Source organism: Lissotriton vulgaris, chromosome 4_1, assembly GCF_964263255.1.
Source record: "Lissotriton vulgaris chromosome 4_1, aLisVul1.2, whole genome shotgun sequence".
NCBI lineage: Eukaryota > Metazoa > Chordata > Amphibia > Caudata > Salamandridae > Lissotriton > Lissotriton vulgaris.
In genome coordinates this window covers 1,469,783,363-1,469,808,985 of record NC_141691.1, presented here as the reverse complement: position 1 = coordinate 1,469,808,985, position 25,623 = coordinate 1,469,783,363, and the positions used below count along the sequence as shown (strand labels likewise).

The window sequence follows — 25,623 nt, the reverse complement described above, 5'->3', positions numbered from 1 at the left end:
TCGCGCTCAAGAGAGAGAAGCCACGAAGGCTTCAAGGGCGGCCCCGGTTGGCAGTGGGTCGCCCCAACGTGCACAGAGCCCGGAGAGGCTCCCTCGCCCCATTTTATTGTATTTAGAGCCCTGAGAGGCTCTGGGGGACATTTGGTGAAGTAAATGGAGAGTCAGGGCGGCCCCGGATGGCAGTGGGTCGCCCCAACGCTGAGAGAGCCTGTGTGGCTCAGAGGGGCCATATGTGTTTTTAAGAGCCTGTGTGGCTCCAACGTTTGACCAGTGTTGGCCAGAGCCTGTGTGGCTCCAACGTGCACAGTGTATGTGTCCCAGAGCCTGTGTGGCTCCAGCATGGCGCAGTTTGCGCCCAAGGGTCAGTGAGGACCCTGTCGCAGTTTATTTTATTGCAATGCCCAGGTGCCAAGCACTTTGTGGGCACCTGCCACGTTTAGGCTTTTTGTACTTTGGACTGGCGCTGCATGGCAGCGCGCCCTGACTTTGGACACAGGGCATCCTTGCCCCAACAAGGCCAGTTGGCCTAGGGACTGCCACAGGTAGTGGCTTATGTAGTGTTGGCGCAATGTGATTTCTATGTTTTTAAATAGTAATTGCCTACTGTGTGTTTTTGCGCTATTGATTTATTAGGCACCTCTGAATGTTTATGCATTATGTGTCTTCCTTTCCATGCGCTGCACCTCTGAATGTTTAGTCATCATGTGTCTTCTTGCGCTGCACCCCTGAATGTATTTTATTGCATCATGTGCCCTATTCTTAACACCTCTGAATGTGTTACTGCATCATGTGTCTTCCTTTCCATGCGCTGCACCTCTGAATGGTTAGTCATCATGTGTCTTCTTGCGCTGCACCCCTGAATGTAGTTTATTGCATCATGTGCTCTATTCTTACTCCTCTGAATGTAGGTTATTGCATCATGGGTAATGTGTCCTTTTCCTAGACCCCTAAATGCTGAGTGATACTTAGGTGGTTGTCTTTTCTACTCCTCTGAATGTAGGTTTATTGCATCATGAGTAATGTATTCTTTCTTAGACCCCTAATGCTGTGTGATACTTAGGTGGTTCTTCTTTCTTAGTACAGGTGGTCCTAGTAAGGTCCTGGTTCCTGTTACCAGTGGTTACTGGTTGTTATCTTTGTGATTACCATTTTATGTTTTATTATTTCTTATTCTAGAAGTGCTATATCTGACTATGACAGTGGCCCTTGTGGCCCTGTCTTGTGTACATAATCCCTGTGAATATTGCCCGTGCCAGTTGGCACCATGTATATGTGTGATTTTATCTGATGTGTTTTTACAATACAAAAGTTATTTTTATAATAACCTTGTGTGGAGTCTCTTCTGTGGTGTGCCTAGTATGTTGTTGCTGTTGTGCGCTGGCGCAAATGCTTTACACATTGCCTCCGAGTTTAGCCTTACTGCTTGTGCCAAGCTACCAAGGGGGTGAGCAGAGGTTATCTTGGCGTGTGACTTCCTTGCCCTGACTAGAATGGTGGTTTCTGCCTGGCTTTGGCGTCAGCCTTAGCCTACCAGAAATAGCCAGTTCTAACAGTTACCAAGGCAAACCCATTGATGTTCTGGGGTACATGTTTGGTGTCATCGCATTTAAATCCAGGAGTATCAATGGGAAAGTGTATATAGCCAGAGAAGGTCCTCCAATCTTGGGGTGGATGCACCAGTTTGATTTGAATATTGTGATCAATCCCTGTTCACCTGATGTAGTTATGACAATTGAGCACGATGTTCAAGTTAAAGACATTTTAAATGCTGCTCATAGAGTATTTGCTGATAGATTAGGATGTGTTAAGGATTATTTCCACAAAATTGTTTTGAAGCCCAATGCTTCTCCTGTGCAACATAAACTAAGAAGAGTACCCCTTTCAGTTAGACAGGGCTTAAAAGATTTATTGCATGACATGTTGTCTACCAAAGTGATTGAACCTGTTGAAGCTTCGCCCTGGATTTCTCCCGTCGTAATCACGTTGAAATCCGATGGGCGGTTGAGATTTTGCATTGACCTCAGGTCCCTCAACCAAGAGATTATCACTGACACTTTTCCCCTTCCCAATATCAATGAGTTGTTACAATCTGTGGGGGGGGGGGGGGGGGCGGGGGGGGGGGGGTGGTAGATTCTTCTCAAAGATCGATTTGAGGAGTGCGTACCACCAAATCAGATTACACCCTGATTCCAAACCATTGACTGCCTTCATTACCACCGAGGGTACCTTCCAGTTCACTCGCATGCCGTTTGGCCTCGCCTCGGCTGCTAGTGTCTTTCAGCGGATGATGTCTAACATGCTTAAGGGTCTGTCTGGGGTTGTCTACTTTCAAGACGACATTCTAGTGTCTGGGAAAAGTGTGAATGATCACAATTTAGCTTTGCGTCAAGTCCTCTTCAAATTAGAAGAAACCGGTTTAACTGTAAATAAGGATAAGTGTGTTTTCTTAACTGAAAAGATTGAGTACCTAGGTTACACTATCTCCGCTGATGGAATTGCTCCAAAAAAGAATCTTCTACTTGCCATCAGCCAAGCCCCAGCACCCAGTGACAGAGACCAGCTTCGCTCTTTCTTGGGTTTAGTCGAATATTATTCGAAATTTGTTCAAGGCTTTGCTTGTCTGTCTGAACCTTTGAGATTGTTATTGAGAAAGGGCAACACGTTTATTTGGGATGAAGCCCAAGAGGACTCCTTTCAACAGATCAAGGAAAATATCTGCAATGCTGGTATTCTAGCCCCCTTTGATCCTGGGTGCAAATCCTTCCTGACCGTAGATGCCAGTCTTACTGGAATCGGAGTAGTGTTTTCACAACTTCAGCGTGGTCTTGAAAGAACCATTGCTTTTGCTTCTAGAACACTTACCCAAGCTGAGAGGAACTACTCGGTCATTGAACGAGAAGCCTTGGCTGCTGCTTGGAGTGTTGAGTATTTTCGTGTATATTTGTGGGGTGTGAGGTTTGTGTTGCGAACCGACCACAAGCCATTGTTGAAAATTTTATCGGGTGGTGGTGCTGGCAAAGGTTCTGCTCGTCTTGCAAGGATTGCTGCCAGATTACAGGAATACTCTTACGAAATTGTTTTTATTCAAGGCTGGAAAAACGTCCAAGCGGATTGTCTGTCTCGCTTGTCTGTTGACTGGAAGTTGGTTGATCAAGATCTTGAAAAGTGTACTGTGGAAGAGGCTGTTGCTGTGGTTGGGGATGTGTGTGAATCTCCGGTGGGTGCCTTTTCTCAAGACCAGTGGTTGTCTGAGATGAAGAAAGACTCTGTCCTCCAAGAAGTTATTCTACTTATCAGGAGAGGTGCTCCCAGGGAAAGTATGGTGCCTGTGGCCGTCAGGCCCTTTTGGAAACTCTTAGATGAGTTGTCTCTTTCAGGTTCGGAGATCATAATGAGGGGCGACCGTTTTGTGCCACCTGTTGGCCTGAGATCTCATATTTTCAAGCTAGCCCACTTGGGACATCTGGGCCGGGGTATGACTATCAGGAGGATAAAGCAAGAGTTTTGGTGGCCAGGCATGGATGATGCTATTCGTGTTTGGGTGGAGAATTGCTCCTATTGCAAGGAGAGCGAAAAGAGGTTGAAAGTTGGTCTTCAAGCCAATCAAGGGCACATTTCGGATCCTGGTTAACCCTGGTATAATTTGTGTTTGGATTTCATTGGCCCTCTGTCCGGTCTTCCTCTTGACATGCGTTTTGCTGCTGTGGTCGTTGATGTCCACTCCAAGTGGCTTTGTGTGGAGTTCCTTAGAGATATCACCACTAGGTCCACCATTGAAGTGTTTGAGAACCTGTTTTCTTCAGAGGGTTTCCCCAACATGGTTTTGACTGACAACGGCACCCAGTTAACCTCCAATGAGATGAGTTGTTTCTTTGAGAAATGTGATGTCAAACATTCTCGCACTTCCTTATACAACCCCATGGGCAATGGAATGGTTGAGAGGTCCAACCGTCTTGTTAAAGGTACCATTCAACTTGCTTTGGCCAACAATTTAGACCCCAGACGGTTGGTTCAAGACATGGTTTGGTCTTACCGGACCACCCTCCACAGTGTCACTCAGGTGCCTCCTTTCCAAGTCATGCGTGGGCGCTCGCCAGGTTCTAGAACTGTCCCTGCTTGGTTAAAGGATTGGGTACTGTCTGATGGCAAGAGTTCTCCTGTTGTTGTGTCCGGGAGGATTGCTGTTGGCGATTGGGTCAAAGTTAAATCTGGCAGAACGAAGGCTGGTCTGCATACGTTTTTTTTTTTTTGAAAATCTGTTTATTAGCATAGTATGGGAAGCAGTTACACACATTTCAGGTTCAGTACATCAAGGTAAACCATGCATATGTCTGCTTAAAACAAATATGTTGCTTTGTCATTTCGATTTTACATTTTGTGGCGATCAGAACTGTCGCAGTTAAACAAACCCCTGTTTTCATAAACCCTCCCACCACCCTCGAACAGCCCTCCCGACACTCTCTTTGCAGCTCTCTAATGAAGTGAATAGAACGAACATTTATCTGGGTCACCCTTAGTATTATAACATGTAGCCTCTTCTTCAGTACACTTAGACGGTGCGGGGCAGCAAGCCAGTGATTGGATGTTCCTCAACCCATAATCATGCATCACAGCCGGTGACAGTGTATGAGATGAAATTCCGGCTCCGGACATTTTCATTCCGCATTCGGTGCGTCACTGTTATCCCCTTCTTCCCCACCATCTCCCGTTTCAAACTCCCCCAACGTGACAAACCAGTCCAGTGAGATCGGCCTTTTCCGTAGTCCTCTGTATTCTTCGCGCTGCAGTGCTACTCCCTCTGCCCTGCCCCAGCGCACTACCTCTGCCTTCCATAATTCAGGGTTGGGTGGTTTAGGTGACTTCCACCTCATCGTGATAGCTCGTTTCGCTAATAAGAGGGCCAGATCTGCAAAGCGTGACGCCACTGTCCTGCTGCGCTGGGAGGGCCCCAGCCCCAACAACGTGCCTTCTAATGTAGGAGATCGGGACAGGGCCCCAGCGCTCTCAAGTGATGCATGGACCGAGGTCCAGTAGTATCCTAACTTGGGGCATTGCCACATCATGTGTATCAGTGATGCATCTTCAGTGTCACAGCGGGGGCAATTGCTTTTCGCATCAGGAAACACCGTATGTATGCGGTGTGGGGTCAGGTAGGCTCTATGTAACAGCATTAATTGAATGAATTTGAACTTGGGGTTCCTGGCTACCTTTCTGGGAAATTGCAGTATTCGGTCCCACTCTTTGTCTCTCAGGGGCCTACCAATATCCTCCTCCCATGTCTCCCTGAGAAACGAGAGAGGGAATGTCCTCCCTTCTCTGATGCCAGCAGTAAGCCATCTCGTCAGATGTGCACCCGATCCCATTAGATAGTGCATCCTAGTGAGGGGGTTTGTGTCAGGTTCCTGTCCCTCAGGTGACCATGTATGTGTGATATAATTGCGAAGACCGGCGTACAGGAGGAATGAGCCCCCAGGTATGCCTTGTGTGGTTCTGAAGTCTTCAAAGGACAACAAGTGGCCGTCTGCAAACAGGTCGCCCACATGCGATACTCCCGCGTTATGCCATGTGGTTAGTGCGGTCGTCGTGAGAGCTCCTGTGCCCAATGGAATGCCCAGAAGTGGGATAGTGGGGGCATAGGATGACTTAGGCGAAGCGTATTTCAGAGCCTTCCTCCAGTAAAGGACCGCTAGTCTAAGAAGTGGTGGGGCATCTCTCGGCATGTCCGAATTGGGCAGGAGTAGTGTGTGTAATCTCCCCCTACCGTAGTCCTCCTCCGACATGCCGATCTCCTGGAGATTGCGGCCAGCCACCCAGTAAGCCAGCCATTGAAGCTGACACGCATAGTTGTAAGCTCTAAAATCCGGCAGGCCCATACCACCGGCGCCAGAGGGGAGTTGTAACTTAGACAGACTTATACGTCTGCGGCCGTGCCCCCATACGAGCTCTGTAAGTAGAGTGTCAAGGGTCTTAAATGTCGCTGCTGGGATCAGGTATGGTAAGTTGGTGAAATGATAGAGAAGACGGGGAAGCATCACCATCTTTGATATCGCTACTCTGCCGGGTATGGAAAGTGGAAGTGTCAACCAGAATTGAATCTGTGATTTCAGTGCTCTGACGGCCCTCCCAAGGTTTCCGTCAATCATCAAGTCAGACTCCCTATAGATTTGCATCCCCAAGTATCTAAAAGTGGTTTCCGCCATCTGGAATGCATGAGGGGCGAAGAGTAAGGGAGTAGTCAAGCCTGTTGCCGCAAACGTGTAGCCATAGGACTTGGATTCGCTTATGGTCAGACCAGAGATCGCCCTAAAGTCCTCGAAGACCTGGGAAACAGAGCTCAGGTCTCCCCTCAGGTCTCGGAGATACAATATAATATCATCTGCGTAAGCAGATACAATATGTGCAGTCCCGTGTCTACGTATTCCATAGTGGGGAGCCATCGACCGAAGCCGACAGAGCATAGGCTCAAGGGCAAGGACAAAAAGGAGGGGGGATAGCGGGCAGCCCTGCCTGGTGCCCCTTGCTATGGCTATAGGAGCCGATATAAGTCCAGAGGTGCGTACTCTAGCCGTGGGGACGGTATACAGCAATCTGACCCAGGCAAGGAATTCAGAGGGTATCCCGAATTTGGACAGGGTGGCGAACATAAAGTCCCACCTAAGGGAGTCAAACGCTTGTTTCAAGTCCAGAGATATGCAGCCCTCTGAGTGCACGTCCCCTCCGCCTCCGAGCATCAGTTGTGCTAAACGCCTAAGGTTCATGGCCGTGTTACGACCCGGAATAAAACCACATTGATCCGGGTGGATCAGTTGCGGTACGTATTGCACAAGCCTCGCTGCCAGCACCTTGCTCAATATCTTGGAGTCAGTATTGAGGAGGGAAAGTGGCCTATAATCTGCCATTTGCAGCCCTTCCTTGGCAGGCTTTAATAGGGATGTGATCAAAGCCTGCATTGATGACTGTGGAAGGGACGACGTCCGTAAGGCCTCAATATAAATAGTGTGCAAGCGCGGTGCCAGGAGGTCTATGAAGGTCGCATAAAAGTCGGCCGGTAGGCCATCCGTACCAGGGGTTTTGCCCTTGGGGAGAGCTCTTATCGCCTGCCTAATTTCAGCGATCGTAATGGTGCGCTTCAGGTCTTTGGCCTGTCTCTCAGTGAGTTGAGGTAGAGTCAGGTCCCTCATGAAGGTCTCGAATGCATCCTCGGAGAGGGGCTGCGGGGGGCTGTAAAGTGTTATGTAGTAGTCCCTGAACGCCGTATTAATCCCGAGTTGGGTGTTAGTTGGGTTGCCCGCCTGATCCATAATATTCAGGATGGGATGATGAATTGGGGAGTCACGTAGAATGCGGGCTAGCAGGGGGCCGGCCCTATCCTCCTGTGTATGCTGCCTGTTCGTGTACTCTTTGTAGTCTAGGAGCCTCAGGTCTTCCAGTAGTTCCGCATGTCTAATGTGAGCCTCCTGCAGTGGTGTGAAGGGTGCATTGGTGCCAGCTGCCTCATTCTCTAAGGGCGCAAGTGAGTTCTCCACTTCCTTCAATTGGGCAATTACCTCACGTTTCCTACCCGTCCCAGCAGCCATCGCCGCCCCCCTCAGGCAAACTTTAAAGGCGTCCCACTCTACTAGCCGGGAGCTGGCTGTGTTAGTATTTGTGGAAAAGTATGTAACTATAGTGTCAGACAGGGAGGCCCGAAATACAGAGTCCTCAAGTAGATCTGGAGATAGTCTCCAAGTTGGAATGGGGGTCAGACGTCTACCCCACTGCCAGGTGAGTTCTACAGGACTGTGATCAGACAGAGTTTTCCCCATGTGTTGGGTCTGGACTATGGAAGCCGCTAGGGAACGGGAACAGAAAATGTGGTCGATTCTGGTGTGGAGCTGGTGGGGCGGTGAAAAAAAGGTATATTCCCTGTCTCGTGGATGTGCGCTACGCCACACATCTGCTAGATCCCAGCCCTCGGACCATCTCGCCAGAGCCTCCGCCTGTTTTTTACTCTCGGCTGCCTGCAAAGGGGGATGTGACCTATCCAAAGCAACATCAAGTACAGCATTAAAATCCCCCCCAATCAACAAGTGATGATCCGCCCAGTCTGCAAGTACCCCGTTCACTGTCAACAAGAACTCCGCCTGATTCGAGTTCGGCGAGTACACACACCCAATTACAAGAGCCTCCCCGTCCAGCAGTCCCCGTACAAATACATATCGCCCCTCTTTATCGATTCTGTGTTCCAGCATCTGGAAGGGAACAGAGCCGCGAAACCAGATCGCCGCCCCCCTGGAGAACGCAGAATAGGAGGTAGCAAAGAGCTGTCCCCTCCATTTCTTGCGGAGTTTCATATTCTCAGCAGCGTTCAAATGCGTCTCTTGTAGGCAAGCAATCTGTGTCCCCCTGCGGTTAAGTTGGGCTAATATCCTATGGCGTTTATGAACTGCCCCCATGCCACGCACGTTCCAAGTGCACATTTGGTATTTATTAAGCGGCCCCATTTCCATCTATGAGATGCAGCCAGGTGAAAAACCCGGGTACCCATGGTAGTCCGATTCCACGAAAGGATGAGAGTGTCTTGCAACCCTGAATTCCCTGAACAAAAGGGTCCCCAGGCAAACGTGCCCGAGATCCAAACCATGGTGCCCAACGTGGGCACAAGTCAGTTAAGTTTGTATGCATTCCGGGGGCGACAGGCCTCTGTCAGTAGTCTCTCTCTACGGCCTGCATTAGTTCAATAGCCCACCCTTGAATAGGCCCCCCATGCAACCCACCGCTTACCATACAAGTGGGGGGAGACAATCATACGTTACCACCCGGAGGGGAGCATACTTGCAGCAGTTCAGAACTCCTCCGCCATCTGGGCTGTGACCTTCGGGAAGAGCGGCAAGCTGTCAACCGATCCAGACACCTCAGTATGGGTGTCAGTGGTAATAGTGTGCCTGTCTTCAGCTGCTTCCGCGTCATGTGCGGCCAGGGCCTCCTCCGTTAGCCGTTGCCGCCGTGATGAAGATGGGTGTCCGTCCGTGAGGGCACTAGAAGGGTGCGGCTGCGCTGGTACACCAAGGGAAGAGTGTTGTCCCGGGCTGGGGTCTTTGTCCTGTTGAGCCGGAGGGTTCCCGTGGTTTCCGCCCTGGCGATCTTCAAACGGGTCCTGTGAGGCCGGCGGTGTTAGGGTGACTTCCATCCATTCTTCTGCCTCTTCTGGCGAATCAAAGAAGTGGGATCTGTTGTCGTGTAGAATTTTGAGCCGTGCAGGGAACAGGAGTGCATATTTCATGTTTCTGTCTCTTAGTTTGCGTTTTACACTCATGAAGGTGGACCTGGCACGCTGCACAGTAGGAGTGAAATCAGGGTAGACCGAGATGTTCTTGTCCTCAAAACGTATCGGAGCCTTCTCCCTGGCTGCCCGCAGGACAGTGTCACGATCCTTGTAGTGAAGGAGGCGTGCGATCAGAGGACGAGGGGGTGCTCCAGGTTTGGGGGGCCGTGGCGGCATCCTGTGTGCCCGCTCCACACTATAGAGGGCAGTGAGGTCTTCCTGGCCCACTAACTGCCGCAGCCAGTCCTCCACAAACTGGGTAGGGTTCCTCCCCTCGCTTCTTTCCGGAATGCCTAGGATGCGGACGTTGTTGCGACGGGCCCGCCCTTCGGCATCGTCCACTCTAGCCCACAGTTGTTTAAGTTGTTTCTCCACACCCTCCAACTTCGTGGAATGTTCCGTCTGTTGTGGCACAAGGTCATTCAGTGTGATCTTTTGTTCCGCTACCCGTTCTGCCAGCTTGTTATGGTCAGCCCTCAATAGTGATAGTCCCGTCGCCATATTGTCTATTCGTGATTCCAGGGCTTCACGCGTCGCGCGTATCTCATTTAGGATGAGGTCCAACTTTGCATCCTGGGAGCCCCTTCCGGTCGGTGGGATGATGTCCACATTGGAGGAGGCCAGTGGGTCCTCAGAGCCCGTGGACTGCGTGTCCATTGCAGCTCCCTGGTCATGGGTCCTGCCCCTGTGCTTGCCCATGGATCTCGTGTGCAGGGTGGCGCTGTAATGGGCACCTCCGGGCGCCGTTGCTTACTCCAGAGACCAACCAAAACGTAGTCCGCGGCCACCGGGGATACAGGGTGTAGTGGTCAAAGAGGGCAGAGCTTATATAGGGTCTATGCGCGCTGCACTGCAGTTGGGGAACCTGTATGTCCACTGGGGCCAGCAGGCAGTCGTGACCCCTGCTTCCAGGGAGTAGATGAATAGAGACCGTGTGGCCCCAGGTGTTGTCAGTCGCGACGTGGAATCCTGATCAGGAGCGCGATGGGCATCTATGCTGGGAGTATACGGCCAGGCGGCAACGCACACGTCGTACTTCTGCTCAATGGGCCGGTGTAGTTCCTCGGGCTCTCGGGGGTATGTCCCACACTGCAGAATGTTCGGTCTGAGGGAAGCAACACCTCGATCTAAGGCCCCGTTTCACATTCAGGGCGCCGCAGTCCCGGATCCGAGGGCACTGCCCGGCTGTGCTGGCAAAATGGCGCCGGTGAGAGACAATACACCACAGCTCCGGTGTACTCAGAAAAGTTCGGTCGGAGTCGGGCTCTCCGGTCCGATGATTTAGTGAGCGGCAGCACTGTACCTGTAGTCCCAACCAGTGCTGCCGGGGGCAGACGCCGCAATGCAGAAGGGTGAGCAGGCAATCCGCTCCGGAAAGGTTCCAGCGTGTCTCGCGGGTCTCACAGCAGGGCAGCCGGAGAGGGCGCAGTGTTGGAAGGCAGTCAGCAGGGCCACGGACATGCAAGAGTGGTTGTACGCGCTCCGGTGCCTCCGCTGGAGACCACAAATACTTCTGTTCGGGGGCCCCGTTTGGACCGCGCTGATGGTGCAGTGCGAGCCGGGCAGGCCACCTAATTGCGCCCGGGGCTTCACTTCGTCCCGAAGGCCGCTGCAAGGTCCGGTGACGTAGCGCTCATGTGCTGTTGGCCGAGTGGAAAGACACCGCTCCGCTGCTTCCAGCACCCCCCCGGGGGCTTCCGGTGTAGAAATCAGGTGGGTTGCTGTATGGGGCTGCAGGATATATTGCTAGTGTTTTCGGGCTATGGACGGAGCTCTAGAACTACGCGTCCACCATCTTCGGCTCCAGGCCACGCCCCCGTGGTCTGCATAAGTTTAAGGGCCCTTTTCGTGTTGTTTCCCTCAACAAATATTCTCTTGTTCTGGAAGGTGGTGACAGGTGGAACCTCAGGAATGTCGCTCTTTATCAGAAGGGTGGTTCGTTTCATATCCCTGCTTCAAGGGGTGAGGGTTGCTCTGGTGCTATGTTCATGCCTGATTCTTATTTCAGAGACCCTCGGACTCATGACTTGGTTTGTGATTATGGTCCCTCTGTTTCTGGTGCCCGTGAGTCTTCGTGTGATCCCCTTGCTCTTCCTTCTCCAAGTGTGAGCTTGCCTTTTGGGCGCAGAGTGCATAAGGCTCCTGCTTATCTCAATGATTATGTCCTTTCGTAACGTTTTTTTTTTTTTTTTTTTTTTTTCTCCAGCGAAGTGGGATGGATTCTGTATGGTTTTCATGTTGGGTTTTCATTTTAATCTTTATCTTCTTTTGTTTTGATATTTCGTTTGCTTTTGTTTTCTTTTGTTTCACTCTCTTCTAGGGTAGAGGATGTGTTATGTTGGAATCTTACCTGTTCTTAAGATTCTCTCCTCGCTCTGCTCTTTCTCTGTGTTCCGTGTGGAACATCTGGTACACGACACTCGAGAGTTGACAGTTGTCCTGCGCTGTCGAGGTGGTCGGATGCCAGGTTGCTTTCTTCCAATAAACTTACCTGAACAAGGCCTCCGTCTCCTGTCTCCTGCTTTCCACGATGTAAGAAGCATCACAACAAAGGCCTTTTGCAAAGCTGGACTGGTCACCTTTTTGTTTCTTGTTGCTGTATTTGGTTATTAAACTGGTACTAATGAGGTGTAATCAATGCCCAGGCAGTGTTGCCAAGTTTAAAAATGACGAAATAATGAAGTAATACTTCCTACAAAATGTGCAGCATTGTGCCGCGCATTTTGCCTCTTCTTACCACATAATTATGAAACAGAAGGGCCTTGAAGCACTGTACATGGGATGAAGGTGCTAGATGGCAGGTCATGTTTATATAGATTGCACGAAGCAAGGGAACAGAAAACTCATTAGTAAGATTTATGCAGCAAGGAATACGGGCAAGGATGCAAGGTGCAGGTGCTGAAATAGGCATACATGGAAAGAAAGTGATGGGACGAAAGAGGCGCGGCGCACCATTTGCACATGCAAAAAAATGCATGCGCTGGCAAATTCACTTGCTAACGTTTTTCTGTCTCTATCCATGGGGAATATGTTTTCCTGTGTACAGAGCCACTTCCCTCCCATCCGCACCTATTTTGGTGGGTGGGTTCCCTTCAATTCCCACTCTGAAAAGGCATTCACTTTTACCCTGACAGCAATAAATCTATGCCGTTTGCTAGGACAGGAAATGGATGGAGACCAGTTTATTAATACTCACAATGTAAATGTGCGGTGTTCACAACATCTATTCCCCATCCCTTCTCTGAGATGTACTCAGATGAAAATCTTTGTGTGAGTAACCCCAAAATAAATAACTTCAAATTAGAGCGCTATTTACAGGTGCTATTCTGACTTCCATGTGGAAACAGCTGTCAGCATTGGGCCCACAGTTCTAGAAACCAGAACTAGTGAGTGGTATATATATTGAGAATTAAAGTTACTATGTTTGAAAGAGAGCGCATCAGCGTTCAAACACAAAGACCTGACGAAAATTAAAAAAAAATGTTAATACAGTACAGGAAAACAAGACAGATATGATTCAAAGTTAAAGAGGTTAAACTGCATTACAACAATTTTTGTAGCGGGAGCCAGCACGCGGTGAGATCTAAAAGTACACAAATAAACTACATGAGAAAAAATTAGACGCGTGGGAAAGGGCCTAGACGTCTTCTCAAAAGAAAAACAATCCTAATTTAGCAGTACTTTTTATGGGGTAAACGTCTGCTAGGAAACTAATTTACTAAAATACCATTCAAGTTTTAATGTCGTGGCTATGGTAAGAAGAGCTTTTTGATCCCACGGTTTAAATATAGTGGCAGACAGCAGGTCAAATATACGTTTTTACTGAAGCACTGGGAGAGGCACACATCTAAGTAGACCGTGTGAGGCAAACCTGGAGAAAACATCAATCAGCTACCACTGACTGTATTAACCAGGAGAAGAATCTGAACGTCTCCTGCCACATGCCTTTGTCTACGTGGTCGATGGACTCCTGACGCCGCTTTTCCTTCACCATTTTCAGGCCATTGCAAAGCATTACTGCCCAATATGTCTTCAGCTCACTCCAGAGCGACAATACATACTCAATTATGAGGCGAGTTCAACTGGAAGACAGGCAATCTATGGCCAAAGACATCAATTATAGGATAGTCTGTCCCCCACAGGTGTAAGCCATAAAGTAGACTCCACCTGCAAGTCTCCAGCTTTGTTTGCTCATGACAGACGCTCTGATGACTTTCCTGCACTGAGACTCATAAAGGCTGATTATGTCGTCGTATAGGTTTCAAACAGATATTCTGCCCTGTGTGTGGAACTCCACTGGTGGCAAAAGAAGGTACCAGCTGAGACGTCGCGGCTGGCATCTCGAATAGCTCACATGCACCTGTAGAAGAAGCCCCATTTGAGAAGGAAGAAAGAGAACTGATATCAATGCCTTATACTGATAGTGCAGTCTCCCTCATTTACCTGTTTGCACACAGGAAGAATGTGCTCCTTTCACCCTTTCGTGTCTACATCCTTGGCATAAGCCTCTCCTGTATGCGGTCTTCCTTTTCACCTAACCCCCTCTCTCAGAGTGGGGCAACTCCTGCTTGGGGAGAAAGCCTACTTCCTTTTTCTGAGGCAGGTGTCTGTGCACTGCACAGGGTCTTCCCATTAGTCTGTGGTCCCGCAGGTTCCCCAATCTTTTACTTATGACCTGCTGGATATTGTAGATACAGACATGTAGGATGAGTAGCTAGGCCTTAGTGTTATTTATGGCTTGTCCAAAAGGTAAATGGTTGATATCCAGATTTATTATTGTGCCTTTAAGTTGAACATACATGGTCATCTTGGGCTGTTAATTATTGCAATCAGCAGACATCAGCATTTAATGAACTCCGTATAGAACTGGACATTCAGGTATGCGACTCCTCGTCTAAAAGGCTTCTGATTGTGCAGATCCATATTGAAGTCTTCTATTCCAGTCAAGGACCTGCCCATGTTGCTTTTCACCACAAAATCAGACAATAAGGAGTTTATTTGGTGAATATCCAAAAGGATTTCTTTTAGGTTAAGCCCCCTTTCTTGATGCCTATTTTATCAGCTAAACATGTTGACATAGAGAGTTCTTGGGTGTCAAGGCTTCCCAACTTGCAAGAGTTCTGAGATAGCCTAGTGTGCAAATAAGAGACTGAACTCAACGCAAAAGCCCTATCCTCCTTTTAGGAGACTGCCCTCCGCTCTTTATGTTCTGAATTCTCAGGGGATTCGTTCCTGGAATGTCTAGATGTGAGGCACACATATGTGAAGTACCACCAGCTATGATACATGAGTGCAGGACAATTTTCTCATCAATTTTCTATTTGAAACCATGCCAATTCAGCCATGCCAAGTGGATTGGGTTTGTGTTCTTTAATTTTATGATTTGACGCAGAAGGCTGCCATGATGTCATTCTACCTTCTTTCTACCTTTTCTCTCGCTACAGGTGCAAGTGGGTGATGCTAAAATGTTGGATGGTTGGATCCTGGATTTTATCATCTATATTGTTGGTATACTTTGGGAAATGTTAGTGTATGAAGCACTTTTAGTGTTAAAGGCACCTCGGTGTTTCTATCATCTTTGTTTAAGGAAAGAAGCATACTAAGGTATCTCCTCATGGATGAGTATAACATTGAAAGAAGGAAGATAATCTTCCACTTCCTTTATGGGTATCTCATTGCTCCGATTCTTTCTTCCTCCCCCTAGTTCTTATGTCCTGTCCTCCCGCTAAGTATCGGCTTGTTTTTTTTAATTTGATGCTTGTGTAATTAAAAAAAAAAACATTTTGTTGGAGGTGGAATTTCCTCACGAATGCCCAGGGTGGGGTGCTTAGAAGGAACACGTGCTTAAGATGCAAGTTTTAGGCAACGGTAGGCCTGTTTTAAAAGATGGGATTATCTTTGATGGACTAGAAGGTAGATGTGCACGGAAGACTGAATTGAAGTCAACAGATCACTAATAAGTAAAGGAATAATTACTTAGCTAGTCAAACAATGTGAATAATACCATATGCAATTTCTACCTTTTCCTGTCATGCTTTTAAAATTTTGACTAAAAACATAATTAGGTTAAGGATATAGTTTGCACTGTATTTATAATATGTTATAATAGATTCACAGTGAAATACAGCCGTGCAATATAAAATAGTTGATCACACTGGAATTTATCTTTCATTGATTTCAGATTTTGATTTATTTACTCTGTATTGTTAAAAAGTACTGTGGGGCACATTGAAAAGGGGATTGCGCCACAGGAGCATCAATTTAACTGGTGTCCTAATGGCGCAATTTCCTGCACCATATTTACAAAGTGGCATTCTGCCCCTTTTTGTGGCCTATCGGCACTTTATAAATCTGGTCCCTTTCACGCAGGTATCTGCATGAAAGGTGAGTGCACTCGGTGATGTTGTGGGCGTTCCGCAACACCCATTGCATTCTGCAGCACACATAGAAAGATGAAAACACCATTAATTATTCTTTACGCGCAGGAAGGTGTCTTTTCCTTGACATAAAAATTATTAAATAATGACGATTTGCTACCTTTATGTGAGCTGCAGAAAGCAGCACACATAAAAGTAACAAATCACCATTATTGCTTGTTTAGGGACACCTTCTCGCAAATAAACAATCATTCCCTGAAACGCAGGCACCCTTGCAGTAGGGTGTCTGTGATGGCGCTAGCCAGCTATTCTTAGCACCAGCGCTAGGGAAAACAGAGGGTTGCGCCCTATTGTTGTAAAAAAGGCACATCCCTGTGTTTTGAAATGGCAGAACGCTGCACTGTGAAATTTGCCGCAGTGCTACACTCCGACATTTTCTTGTAAATATGTCACTATGTTTCAAACATGAAGGTGGTAATGCTCAATGTAACAATAAAACCGAACTCAAGTGTTTTGATTTCCATTACTTCTGTCATTCTTTAGATTAGCTTTGCAAGGGTGTCATGAGCCTTAAAAAAGCAAGCAAGATTGGTGATCTAAACTTTGAGTGGGTATCAAAAGATAGCCAAAATTGTGCTGTAGCGGATGCCTTGCACCCTTTGCCGCAGGTGCACTACACTAATGCTAGTGATGAAAATGACTCCCACCAGTTGAGGGTAAGGAAAGTATGCTCAAGAATTAGAAAAATCCCACACTTGCAAACATAGATCAACATATTTTTGCGTTCTTGTTTGCATAGCGATTATTTTGAATTGGGAAATCATCATTTTATGTGCATAAGTTCAGGCTTGCACTAAACAAAACTTAGGTCTGCAGGTCCTACTACCGAAAGAAAAGTTTGCTGGCCACCGTTTGAATAGTGAATGAGTTTGCCATGGGTTTTATACAGTGGATGGAACCAGACATATCTACCTACAGCTACTGTTCAGCAAACACTTACCTTATCTACATTCATCCTCTTAAACGAAGCTTGCAGAAGTTTAAAATTGTGAATGTATTCATGCTCCAACTTTGCCTGGAATTTTACTTTCTTCAGACTAATGCAACCAGGGAACAGCATGTCCATGAATTGGCAGTAGGCAGCTCCTGAAAAAACAGAAAGCATTGATTATGATAAGCTCTGCTTAGGTCTGGTGGCATTAAACAACAGTCACAAAAATGCAATAATGAATACCAGTTAAAATAACAAATGATCATAACACAGGGGATGGGCTGGGCTGATTATATGTGAGAAACAACCCTAGTGATACTATGCCCAACCATAAAATACCGGCACACTCTTTTCACACTTGCAGGGTGACTCACGGCCTTAAATACGCCTCTCCTCTAGGCATGGCCTGTCCTGGCACCAGGCTATCCTATCTGTATGTGTGTCCTTGACTACCCCTAATCATGTGGCTCAAAACCCTGGAGGGAGCTATGGCTCTAACACAGAGTGGAGAACCAGAGACTGTGATGTCTCAAGCATAATTGTAATTACCACTGATTCACCGAATTACGAATCTTCTACCACCTTTCAAAGAGAGTAACAGATCTTAGCAATTGGGGAAATCTAACAGACCGCCTTTTGGTTTTCACTCACGGCATTGTAACTAACCCCGTTAAAATAAATCCATGCAAGGGTGAGATACCAGCTGGTTCTCCATTCTTCCACAGAAAATGGGGTTGAGGGTGTTACAAAACATTTTACTAACTGGGGGTTTAAGAATGTATAAATATCCCCAATTTGCTCGGAGTTTCACACCCCAAACTTAGATGCATTACAGAACACGAAGGAACAGCGCCGGAGTCCTATCCTGAAGAACGCTTTTAAGGTGCGTACATTTTTTGGTAAGGGCAAAATTATTATATGCTTGTAAAACAGTTCTCCATCATGTGTATCATTCATGTATTCAAGTGCTCCCAAACACGTCTGAAGCTAAATCTTGTAAAGCCGTTGCTATGGGACTCTATAAGATGTTATTCTACTTTACAATTGGGACAGCACAGAGTAGTTAGGGACATAGGGCCAGATGTACTAAACTCTTTGGAGATCACAAACCATGTGATTAGCCAAATCACAGGTTTGAGACTGCAAAGGGCTTTTTTTTTATATGTACTCGGTATATTTGGAAAGTCGGAAAAGCCTTTAACAACTCTCAAAATGGGTTTTGTGATCTATTCCAAATTGGAATTAGGATAAAACAAGAAAGAGGCGTAACCTTCCTAATAGCGAGCTTCAATGGTATGGATCATAGTTTGGTCACCAACACCTCATAGAAGGTGGAAAGGGACTTCCAGAGGGAAAAGTGTCAAGAATCCTCAAGGGCTCTTCTGCCCAGATCCTTATGAACCTTCTGTCTCGGTATGTTCCTGCACGCTCTTTACGATCTTTGGGTCAGGAACTTGCAGTGGTGCCCCGGTTCAAGCTTAGCCGAGTGGGCGGCCGCTCATTCAGAGTGCGAGCTGCGGCTAGGTGGAACTCCCTTCCTTTAAAGATTCGTGCACTGGACGATCTTCTCTCATTTCGTAGGGCCATTAAGACCTTCTTATTTCCTTAGCTTGTTGGTCTTCTTTTAGTTTCCTGCTTTTCAGTTGTGTTGTGTTGTTTACCTTGTCAAGCGCCAGGACGCCCCTTCGCTGGAGCAGCTGTGCGCGATATAAGCGCCCATAACATAACATAACAAGGTGGAAACTGACTTGCAAAGGGGAAAGTGTGCAGGGGCCACTGCCTGCTCCCCTTTACTGTGGCAGTTCACAAAGGGCAAGGCATTCCTGTGAGAAACCTTTTCTTTACAAATCAGTTACCATCTCCTTTGAGGTAACTGATCAAGGGTTGTGATGACAATTGTGGTCTCACACCATTGATCCATACTACTGCCTGCTCCCCCAAGTGTTTCCCAAAACCATAAAAGGTGACTGAAGATTTTGCTATCTGACCAATTAGTACAACAGAGACAGGTTGCAAAAATTCAGTGTACAATTTACGATCACTTTTTGCGACCTGTCTCTTAGTACGACATCAGGTTCTATATTTTATAAGATGAATTTGGAAAGTTTGTGAGCGAATGCATAGAAGATGTAACCTTGGCATGAGGACTTTTTTTTAAGAAAGATGGACTACCCTGATTTTCAAACATTGACTCTGTACAGACAAAAATATACACAAACAGGATTAAACAAGTACCCATTTACACGGGAAACAAATATTTTCGACAATTAGAGGTTCAACAAGTTATAGGGATGTCCCACTTGTAGCATACAACTCAGATGGTTGAATATAAATCCCCCTCCACTTACTGCAAAAGTAAACAGCGCAACAGCACTCAACACTCAGATTGCACACCATAAAGGAGTGCAGGTGCAGATGGTGAAGGAGGCTGACAAAAACACAGACAAAAACATAGAAAAGACACCCTGACCGAACGCCTGAATTTCAGCTACACATACAAAATAAACTGCTCCTTCCAGCCAACTGCAGTGGCAGAGATTCTTACAAGATCACACTTCCTCACATTTTACAGTATCACATTTTCTTAATCCAGTCCAATCAAGAGGCATGCCTCCATCCAACCAGAACTCATATCCAGAATAAAGTTTGCTGCTGACTCATGCATGAAGATACGTTCCCTCCCCTTTTTTTTCACTTTCTGTTTGCAGGTGTCAACGTGAAGCCTCCTCAATCAAGACCAGAGGTCTTTTTTAGGTCCAGGGTAAGGGAGCGCATGCGCTGCTGCATGCAAGACATATTGTTAGCATACACTGGGCTTAGAGCTCATCCATTGCTTACCAGTGGTTGGCTTAGTTGTCACTTTAATGTACTCACTTCTTACTCACAAGCGCGTTTGGGCTTTAATTCTGCTTCTTGAGTTTGACCCTCCTACGAAGTATGGGCACATTACTTATGTAACTCCACTGCTCCTTTTTCAAGTGCTACTTTTTTCTTTTTTTTAACAACTTCAGTTTTCCAGCAGTCTCACTCATGCATTTTTACCCCTTCCTCTCCTCTGCCCTCACTCATGTTGCTATATTGTACATGTTTAGCGTTATGCCCTTATGTGCCTATCTGTTCCAACTGATGTTTACTTATCCAACTCGGATCGGCAAACAAAAAGAAAAAAAAAATCTCGCATTATTTTGTAGGTGCATGCATGCTTGGCACATGCGCCTGTAAACTGACTTGGACTGTTTCGTCATAGGGCTTTTTTCCTCTTTAAAAACGATGCTGCACAGCACTGGGCATACTAAATAGAACAGTTAGAACCATTAGTAAAGCCATTAGGTTCCAAAGGTGAGGCCTATTGTCTTTGCCAATGCTTGTTGCCCTTTTTTTACTTTGCTCTCTCCATATTCACACTGACGTACCTTATTAGGGGAATTGGAGGATTTTTCTTCAGCTCAAGGTGAAAATACTCTGTTTGTAGCTAGCTTACATGACCAATCCCTTCTCAGCGACATCATCCTACTCTGCAAAAATGGTCCACTCAGAAAGAGCATCATTTTAATGACCTCATGTCAAAAGACTTTCTCCCCTAAGGACATTGGGGAGGAGGGTGCACTGGAACCATCTTCAGGAGGAAGTCCTAAATAGTAGTAGGTAGGTATACTACACCCAAAAGAGAAAGAATGAGCAGCAGGTAAATATTCGCCAACTGACATGCCGCCTCAAGAGGTCCCAATGTTTCGAAAAGCAGCAGAGACCTGAGAACACACTCTCTTAATTTGGAATGTAGTTACATCATGGAATTCCTTCACTCCAGAATCCAGACTAGTGTCAAGTGAAGCATGTCTATCACTGTTATATTTATGCGAATGCTTAAGTGTCTCTCCAACTAGGCCACATTCTTTTCAGAGTTTTTAGAGGGGTACTTGCAGGACTAATTTGCCACCTTATAATCCCATCCCAGAAGGTATCTTGCACCAAGCACAGGGAAATCAGGCAGGAACTTCCACAGTGTTCCGAACTGTTAGGAGGTGATCTGTGCTCCACAAATGTTTTACTGTTTTCTTTAAATATCCTTGGGTGGCAGTTCATTGAGCAGATGTCTCTTTCAAGATCTACTTCCCACAGAGTATGTCGCACTAGGCTCATATGGCCCAGCTTCCACCTCAGCATTCCCTGCCCAGCCAACTGGGATAGTAGAGAGTAGATCAGGTGGATCCGGATTCCAACTTCTCAGAACCAAAGGGTGCTCTCATCAGAATGACCCGGTTGCAGAGTGTAGTGCTAGTGCTTTTACACTGCACTTCAACCAAGTTCACCTGAATCCACCTCTTATGAATGGTTTGAAAACAACCTATAGTCATCATTCAGCTCACACTACCCACTCCACAACTTCGCCACGTTGCACCGAGCCCACAATCCTTGACATTCCCCACTCTCTGTTCTCTCAAAATGCTAATGCAGTACCCTACAGAAGGCAAACGACCTGAGCTCTTCACAACATGGAGAAATACAAATTGGTGCTCAATTACATCACAGCAGCCATGGAAGTAGCTTAACCCCTTCAGTGCTGATGACAAAGCCAGCTCGTCATGGGTGTTACCTGCCCTGCGCTTATGACGAGCTGGCTTTGTCATGAACAATGGGATTTCTAAGGATCCAGCATGCAGCGGGAAAACCCATAGCACCCAAGGTGTTAATCACCATCAGGGCCGGACTGGCCGTAGGAGGCACCAGGCGTTTTCCTGGTGGGCCGGAAGGGTGGGAGCTGTTTTTGGACTGGTGGGGGCTGTTTTTAGGTCGAGGGACCGTAGGCTTGGCCGTAGGCCAAGCCGGAAGTCCGGAGAATTATTGTTTCTTAGAGTGGCTGCTTTATCCCGCCTCTCTTTTTGTCTCTCCTCCATTGGCTGGCTTCCTAAACGGAGGCCAGCCATTGGAGGAGAAGGGAGTCACTCCAATAAAGCCCCGTCTCTTTCGGATTCGGGGGCGTGTTTTTTTGCGTTCTTTAGCCCTGTGACATCATCTGTCACTCAGAGCGCAAAAAACACGCCCCGAATCCGAAATTTTCGGACCTTGGCGGCCGCCATCTTGTTACTAAATGCTGCGTGTCTGCTGTTGTTGTGCGTCCCTTGTTTAAGAAACTGGTGAAGTAGCACAATAGGGCATGGTTCGGCTGCTTTTGAGCGACATGTTTCTAAATGCGTCCTCGTGTTTCTTTGGCAGCTGCACGGAGCGCTGCGCCGTCGCCTCTGCTGCCGCCCACTCGGTATCTGTGCCTGGGAGGGTTCCTGGAAGCCTCTGCGAACGGGCTCCGCCGTTGCCTCTCCTTGGCCTTCTGCACTATAGAATCCATCTCCTGTAGGTGTTGTCGTTTGTGATCTGGGCTCAGGAAGGCATTCACCATTCTAGGAATGGCTGTTACACCCCCGCCCCCTCGCCTTAGCTGTGTGGTGAAGAAATATTGCAACCAGTGGGTAGGTCGGAGGTGGCTTTGAAGACGCTGGCCAGGGCTGGAACTCGATGCCGGAGCCAAGGGAGACCTCGGGGGTGGGTGGGAGAGGGGGCTGGAGCCAACGGAGGCCTTGTGGGTGGGTGAGGGGTGGGGGTTTAGTTTACCTCAGGGCTGTTGCCGAAGGCAGTAGCACTAAGGACTCTTTAAGGGCCCCGCTGCCAGTGTAAAGTCTGGCTTCCTGTAAGCAGCCTCAGGTATCTTCCTCTCCTGTCAAGCAGACGATCCAACACGATCTGACATCCCACACCGAGGGACTCGGCTTGCGCTGCCTGCATCCCTCTACTAATGAAACAGCCCTTGAAATTATCATTCAGAATGTTTACATCCGGAGCAGCCTCTGTGGCACTCCTCCGAGCCCACCTGCCAGGGAAACAGTTATTCTCATTAACATCACCGATCGCCACGGACCATCGGCATCCTGTCACTAATCTCTGTTTTTCAGGAAAATGCGCCTCACTGCAGCACATTTAGCATCCACTTGAGCGAGGCATGATAGGGGGTTTTGTGATGAACGCAGGTAGCGCTTGTGTCCCTTCTTTGAGAATGACCCGCTCTTAATTATGTGGATTACTCGTCCTTCGCAGCTGCCCGCCTGTCATCTGTGACACTTCAGGAACCTCCGGCTCTCCCACCACCTGAGCGTTGCATTCTGGGATGGGCATCGGCGCCTGGAGCCCCGCAGGCCGGCCGTGCCTTCCTCCGAAGTGGGTGAGTCCAGCTGTGTGTCATGTGTGTGCCATGTGTATGCCATGTTTCCACCCTCCATGGGCTCAGCGGCTCCTCAAGGCATTGCTGCTGCGGAAACTGATGCCCCTGGGCCCGTGAACCCTGGCCCACTGGAGCCTGTCAGTGTCCGGGCGTGTTGGCAGTCAGAGTCATTGTTATGGGTTGTTGCTTTGGATTTATAAGTCAGCATCGCGGCACTGAGGTACTTGGACTGTGAGGTATGAGGCAGCAGTGTTGTCAGTCCATGTGTGTGCTGCCAGTCTGTTCCTGTCATTTCAGTCTGTGTGTGTTGTGTTCTGTCTGTGTTTTGCTGTCATAATCTATCTCGTGTTGTCAGTCTGTGAAGGTGCCTCTGTCAGCCTTTGTCCCTCTTGTGTTGATAGGCCTTTCCTTTCTGTGTTGCCAGTCTGTGATATTATCATGTGGGTGTCAGGTGCGTCTGCTGTTTTGTCAGTCTGTGCCTGGTCTGTGAGTCTGTGTTGTCACCCATTGTATCTTGTCAGAGATTGCCTCTCCTGTATCACCAGTCTGTCTGCCTTGGTTTGTCAGTTCGTTTCTCTGCTGTGTTGTTCGCCCCTGTCTCTTGTTGTTCTGTCTTGTGCAGTGTTGTTGGCCTGTCTGTTTGTGTGCGCATCAGCCTCTGTCTCTCTGGCGTTGTCAGCCTGTCCCTCTTGTGTCACTCTGTATTTGTCTAATGCTGTCTGTCTGCTTGTATTGCTCATCAGTCTCTGTATGTATGTATGTCTGTCCTTTGTGTCGGTCTCTCTTGCCTCCTGACTGTCGTACTTTGCATGTCTGCATCTTTGGCCAGCTTGTGTTTTTGCTTGTTAGTCTCTCGCTGTGTGTCAGCATCTCTTGTGTGTCAGTCTGCCTTTCTGGCACTCTGTTGTCCCGACAGGTGCAGTGCACTCTTCACCCCCCCCCCTTCTCTTAACCCTCACCAAAATCCCCTCTCTCAAGGCACCCTGGCTCTTCTATTTACCTTTGTGATCCGTTTTAGGTCTGGCGGTAGCCATACCACATGAACTTACCAGACATAAGTAATTTAAAGGGACTTGTGACCTGCTATCTTCATCCATTGGTCTGTTTTTGTGTCATTTCCATTTTTGTTCCGCCCACTACAGCACGGGCAATGGGTCAGCCCACTCCAGGCATTGGATAACTTCGCTTTGAGTGACAGGGTTCTTTTCTTCGTGCCAGGGGCAATATGGTAGTGTGTGATTTTTAGACAAACTGCTTTGCGTTGAGCCATTTTTTTAAAATATATTTTTTAATAAGGGCAAATGCCCCCACCTCACCCAACAATAAAGTTTTACAAGAACAACAATGGAACATAACAAATAATTAAAAGCACAAGGCTGGTAGCCAATGTTAGACTGGCCGGCTTTGCCAATGCTTGTCTAGGTCTGGCTTGATGAAGCAGCTCACTGGAGACCTTTTGTTACCAATTATTTGGAATGCAAATGGGAAATTTGGAAATTTGGAAATTTGGAGGGGTATTTATAGAGCGCGGCGTTCGCTCCGGAAGGAGCATCATGGCGCTGTCAGTCCTTGAACAAGGTCGCAGAGGGATAGAAGAGGGGGACTAGATGGCCGCTTTTGTCCAGTCATCAGGAAGATTGAAAATCCAGGGTTTAAGGAGTTTCCTGAAGGGCTTCTCAAGAGTCTGAAGTCTGAGATGTCTAGGCATGCTGTTCCAGGCTTTAATGGCTAAGTTGGTGAGGGTTTTACCGCCTTTAGACTTCAGATTGAATTTGGTGGGAGTCATGAGGTTTTCATGAGAAGATCGGAGGGTGCGACTCGGATTGTAATGGGGGAAGCGTCTGGATAAGTAGGAGGGACCGGATTTGTTAAAGCCACGAAAGGCTATGATGAGAATTTTGAAGAGTATTCTCTTGTGTAAGGGGAGCCAATGCAGGGTTTTAAGGGCTGCAGAGATTGATGATTTGCGTGGGAGTTTCAAGACAAGCCGGGCAGCGGTGTGCAGAACACTTTGAAGTTTCGAGAGAGTGGACTTCTTAGTACCTGCAAGAAGACCATTACAGTAGTCTACTCGGGAGAGTATAAGCGCTACCGCCACATGGAGATGGAGTTGGCTCCGTCCAGAGGAGTTCTTTCCAGTATTTTCATGATATGTGGCTGTTTGATATATCATTCCGCCTCCTATGCAGCGCTTGCATTGCAATGCACGAGGGAATATTTTACATTTGAATAATACAATGAATCTTGGCATTAAATCATTTACCTTTATAGATGCACTGATTACAGAAATAACCATTTTTTGTTCCTTTTTTCACAGTAGTAGACTTAAAAAAGTATTTGAGTCGGTATTGAATTTGCAAACCAGACCTATTCGCTTTGTAAATTGCATTTCTGTTCCTCTTCAAGTGCTGGGTGTGGGTGGCTCTGTCTGTGTGCGGGTGGCTCTGTGTAGGTGGCTCTACGTGAATGACTATGTGTGGGTGACTCTGTGTGGGTGGCTTTGTATGTGTGGCTCTGTGTGGGTGTAAATGCAATAGGTCATGCATTTGCGAGCGATTAAGCTATTGGCATTGTAAATGACAATGCCATTTATTTAACGATTAAGCTATTGGCAATGTCAATGACAATGCCATTTATTTATGATTTTTAAAAAAAGTCATGAGCAATGCCAACAGCTCTACCTTTAATAATGCCGAGACCATTGCATTGTAAATGCTTGTTGTTACTGAGGGCCGGTTTT

The 25,623-nt window shown here is 47.5% G+C and overlaps 1 protein-coding gene across 2 annotated transcripts in view; it reads right to left on the bottom strand.

Moving 5' to 3' along the window:
• The window catches only part of MAPRE2 (microtubule associated protein RP/EB family member 2), an 859,854-nt gene that overhangs the window by 119,954 nt on the left and 714,277 nt on the right, over positions 1 to 25,623 (bottom strand). For both annotated transcript variants that reach the window (XM_086965723.1, XM_086965722.1), the window contains one exon: positions 16,682 to 16,827. In XM_086965723.1, the coding sequence (XP_086821849.1) occupies positions 16,682 to 16,827 (146 nt within the window). The remainder of the gene's footprint in view (positions 1 to 16,681; positions 16,828 to 25,623) is intronic.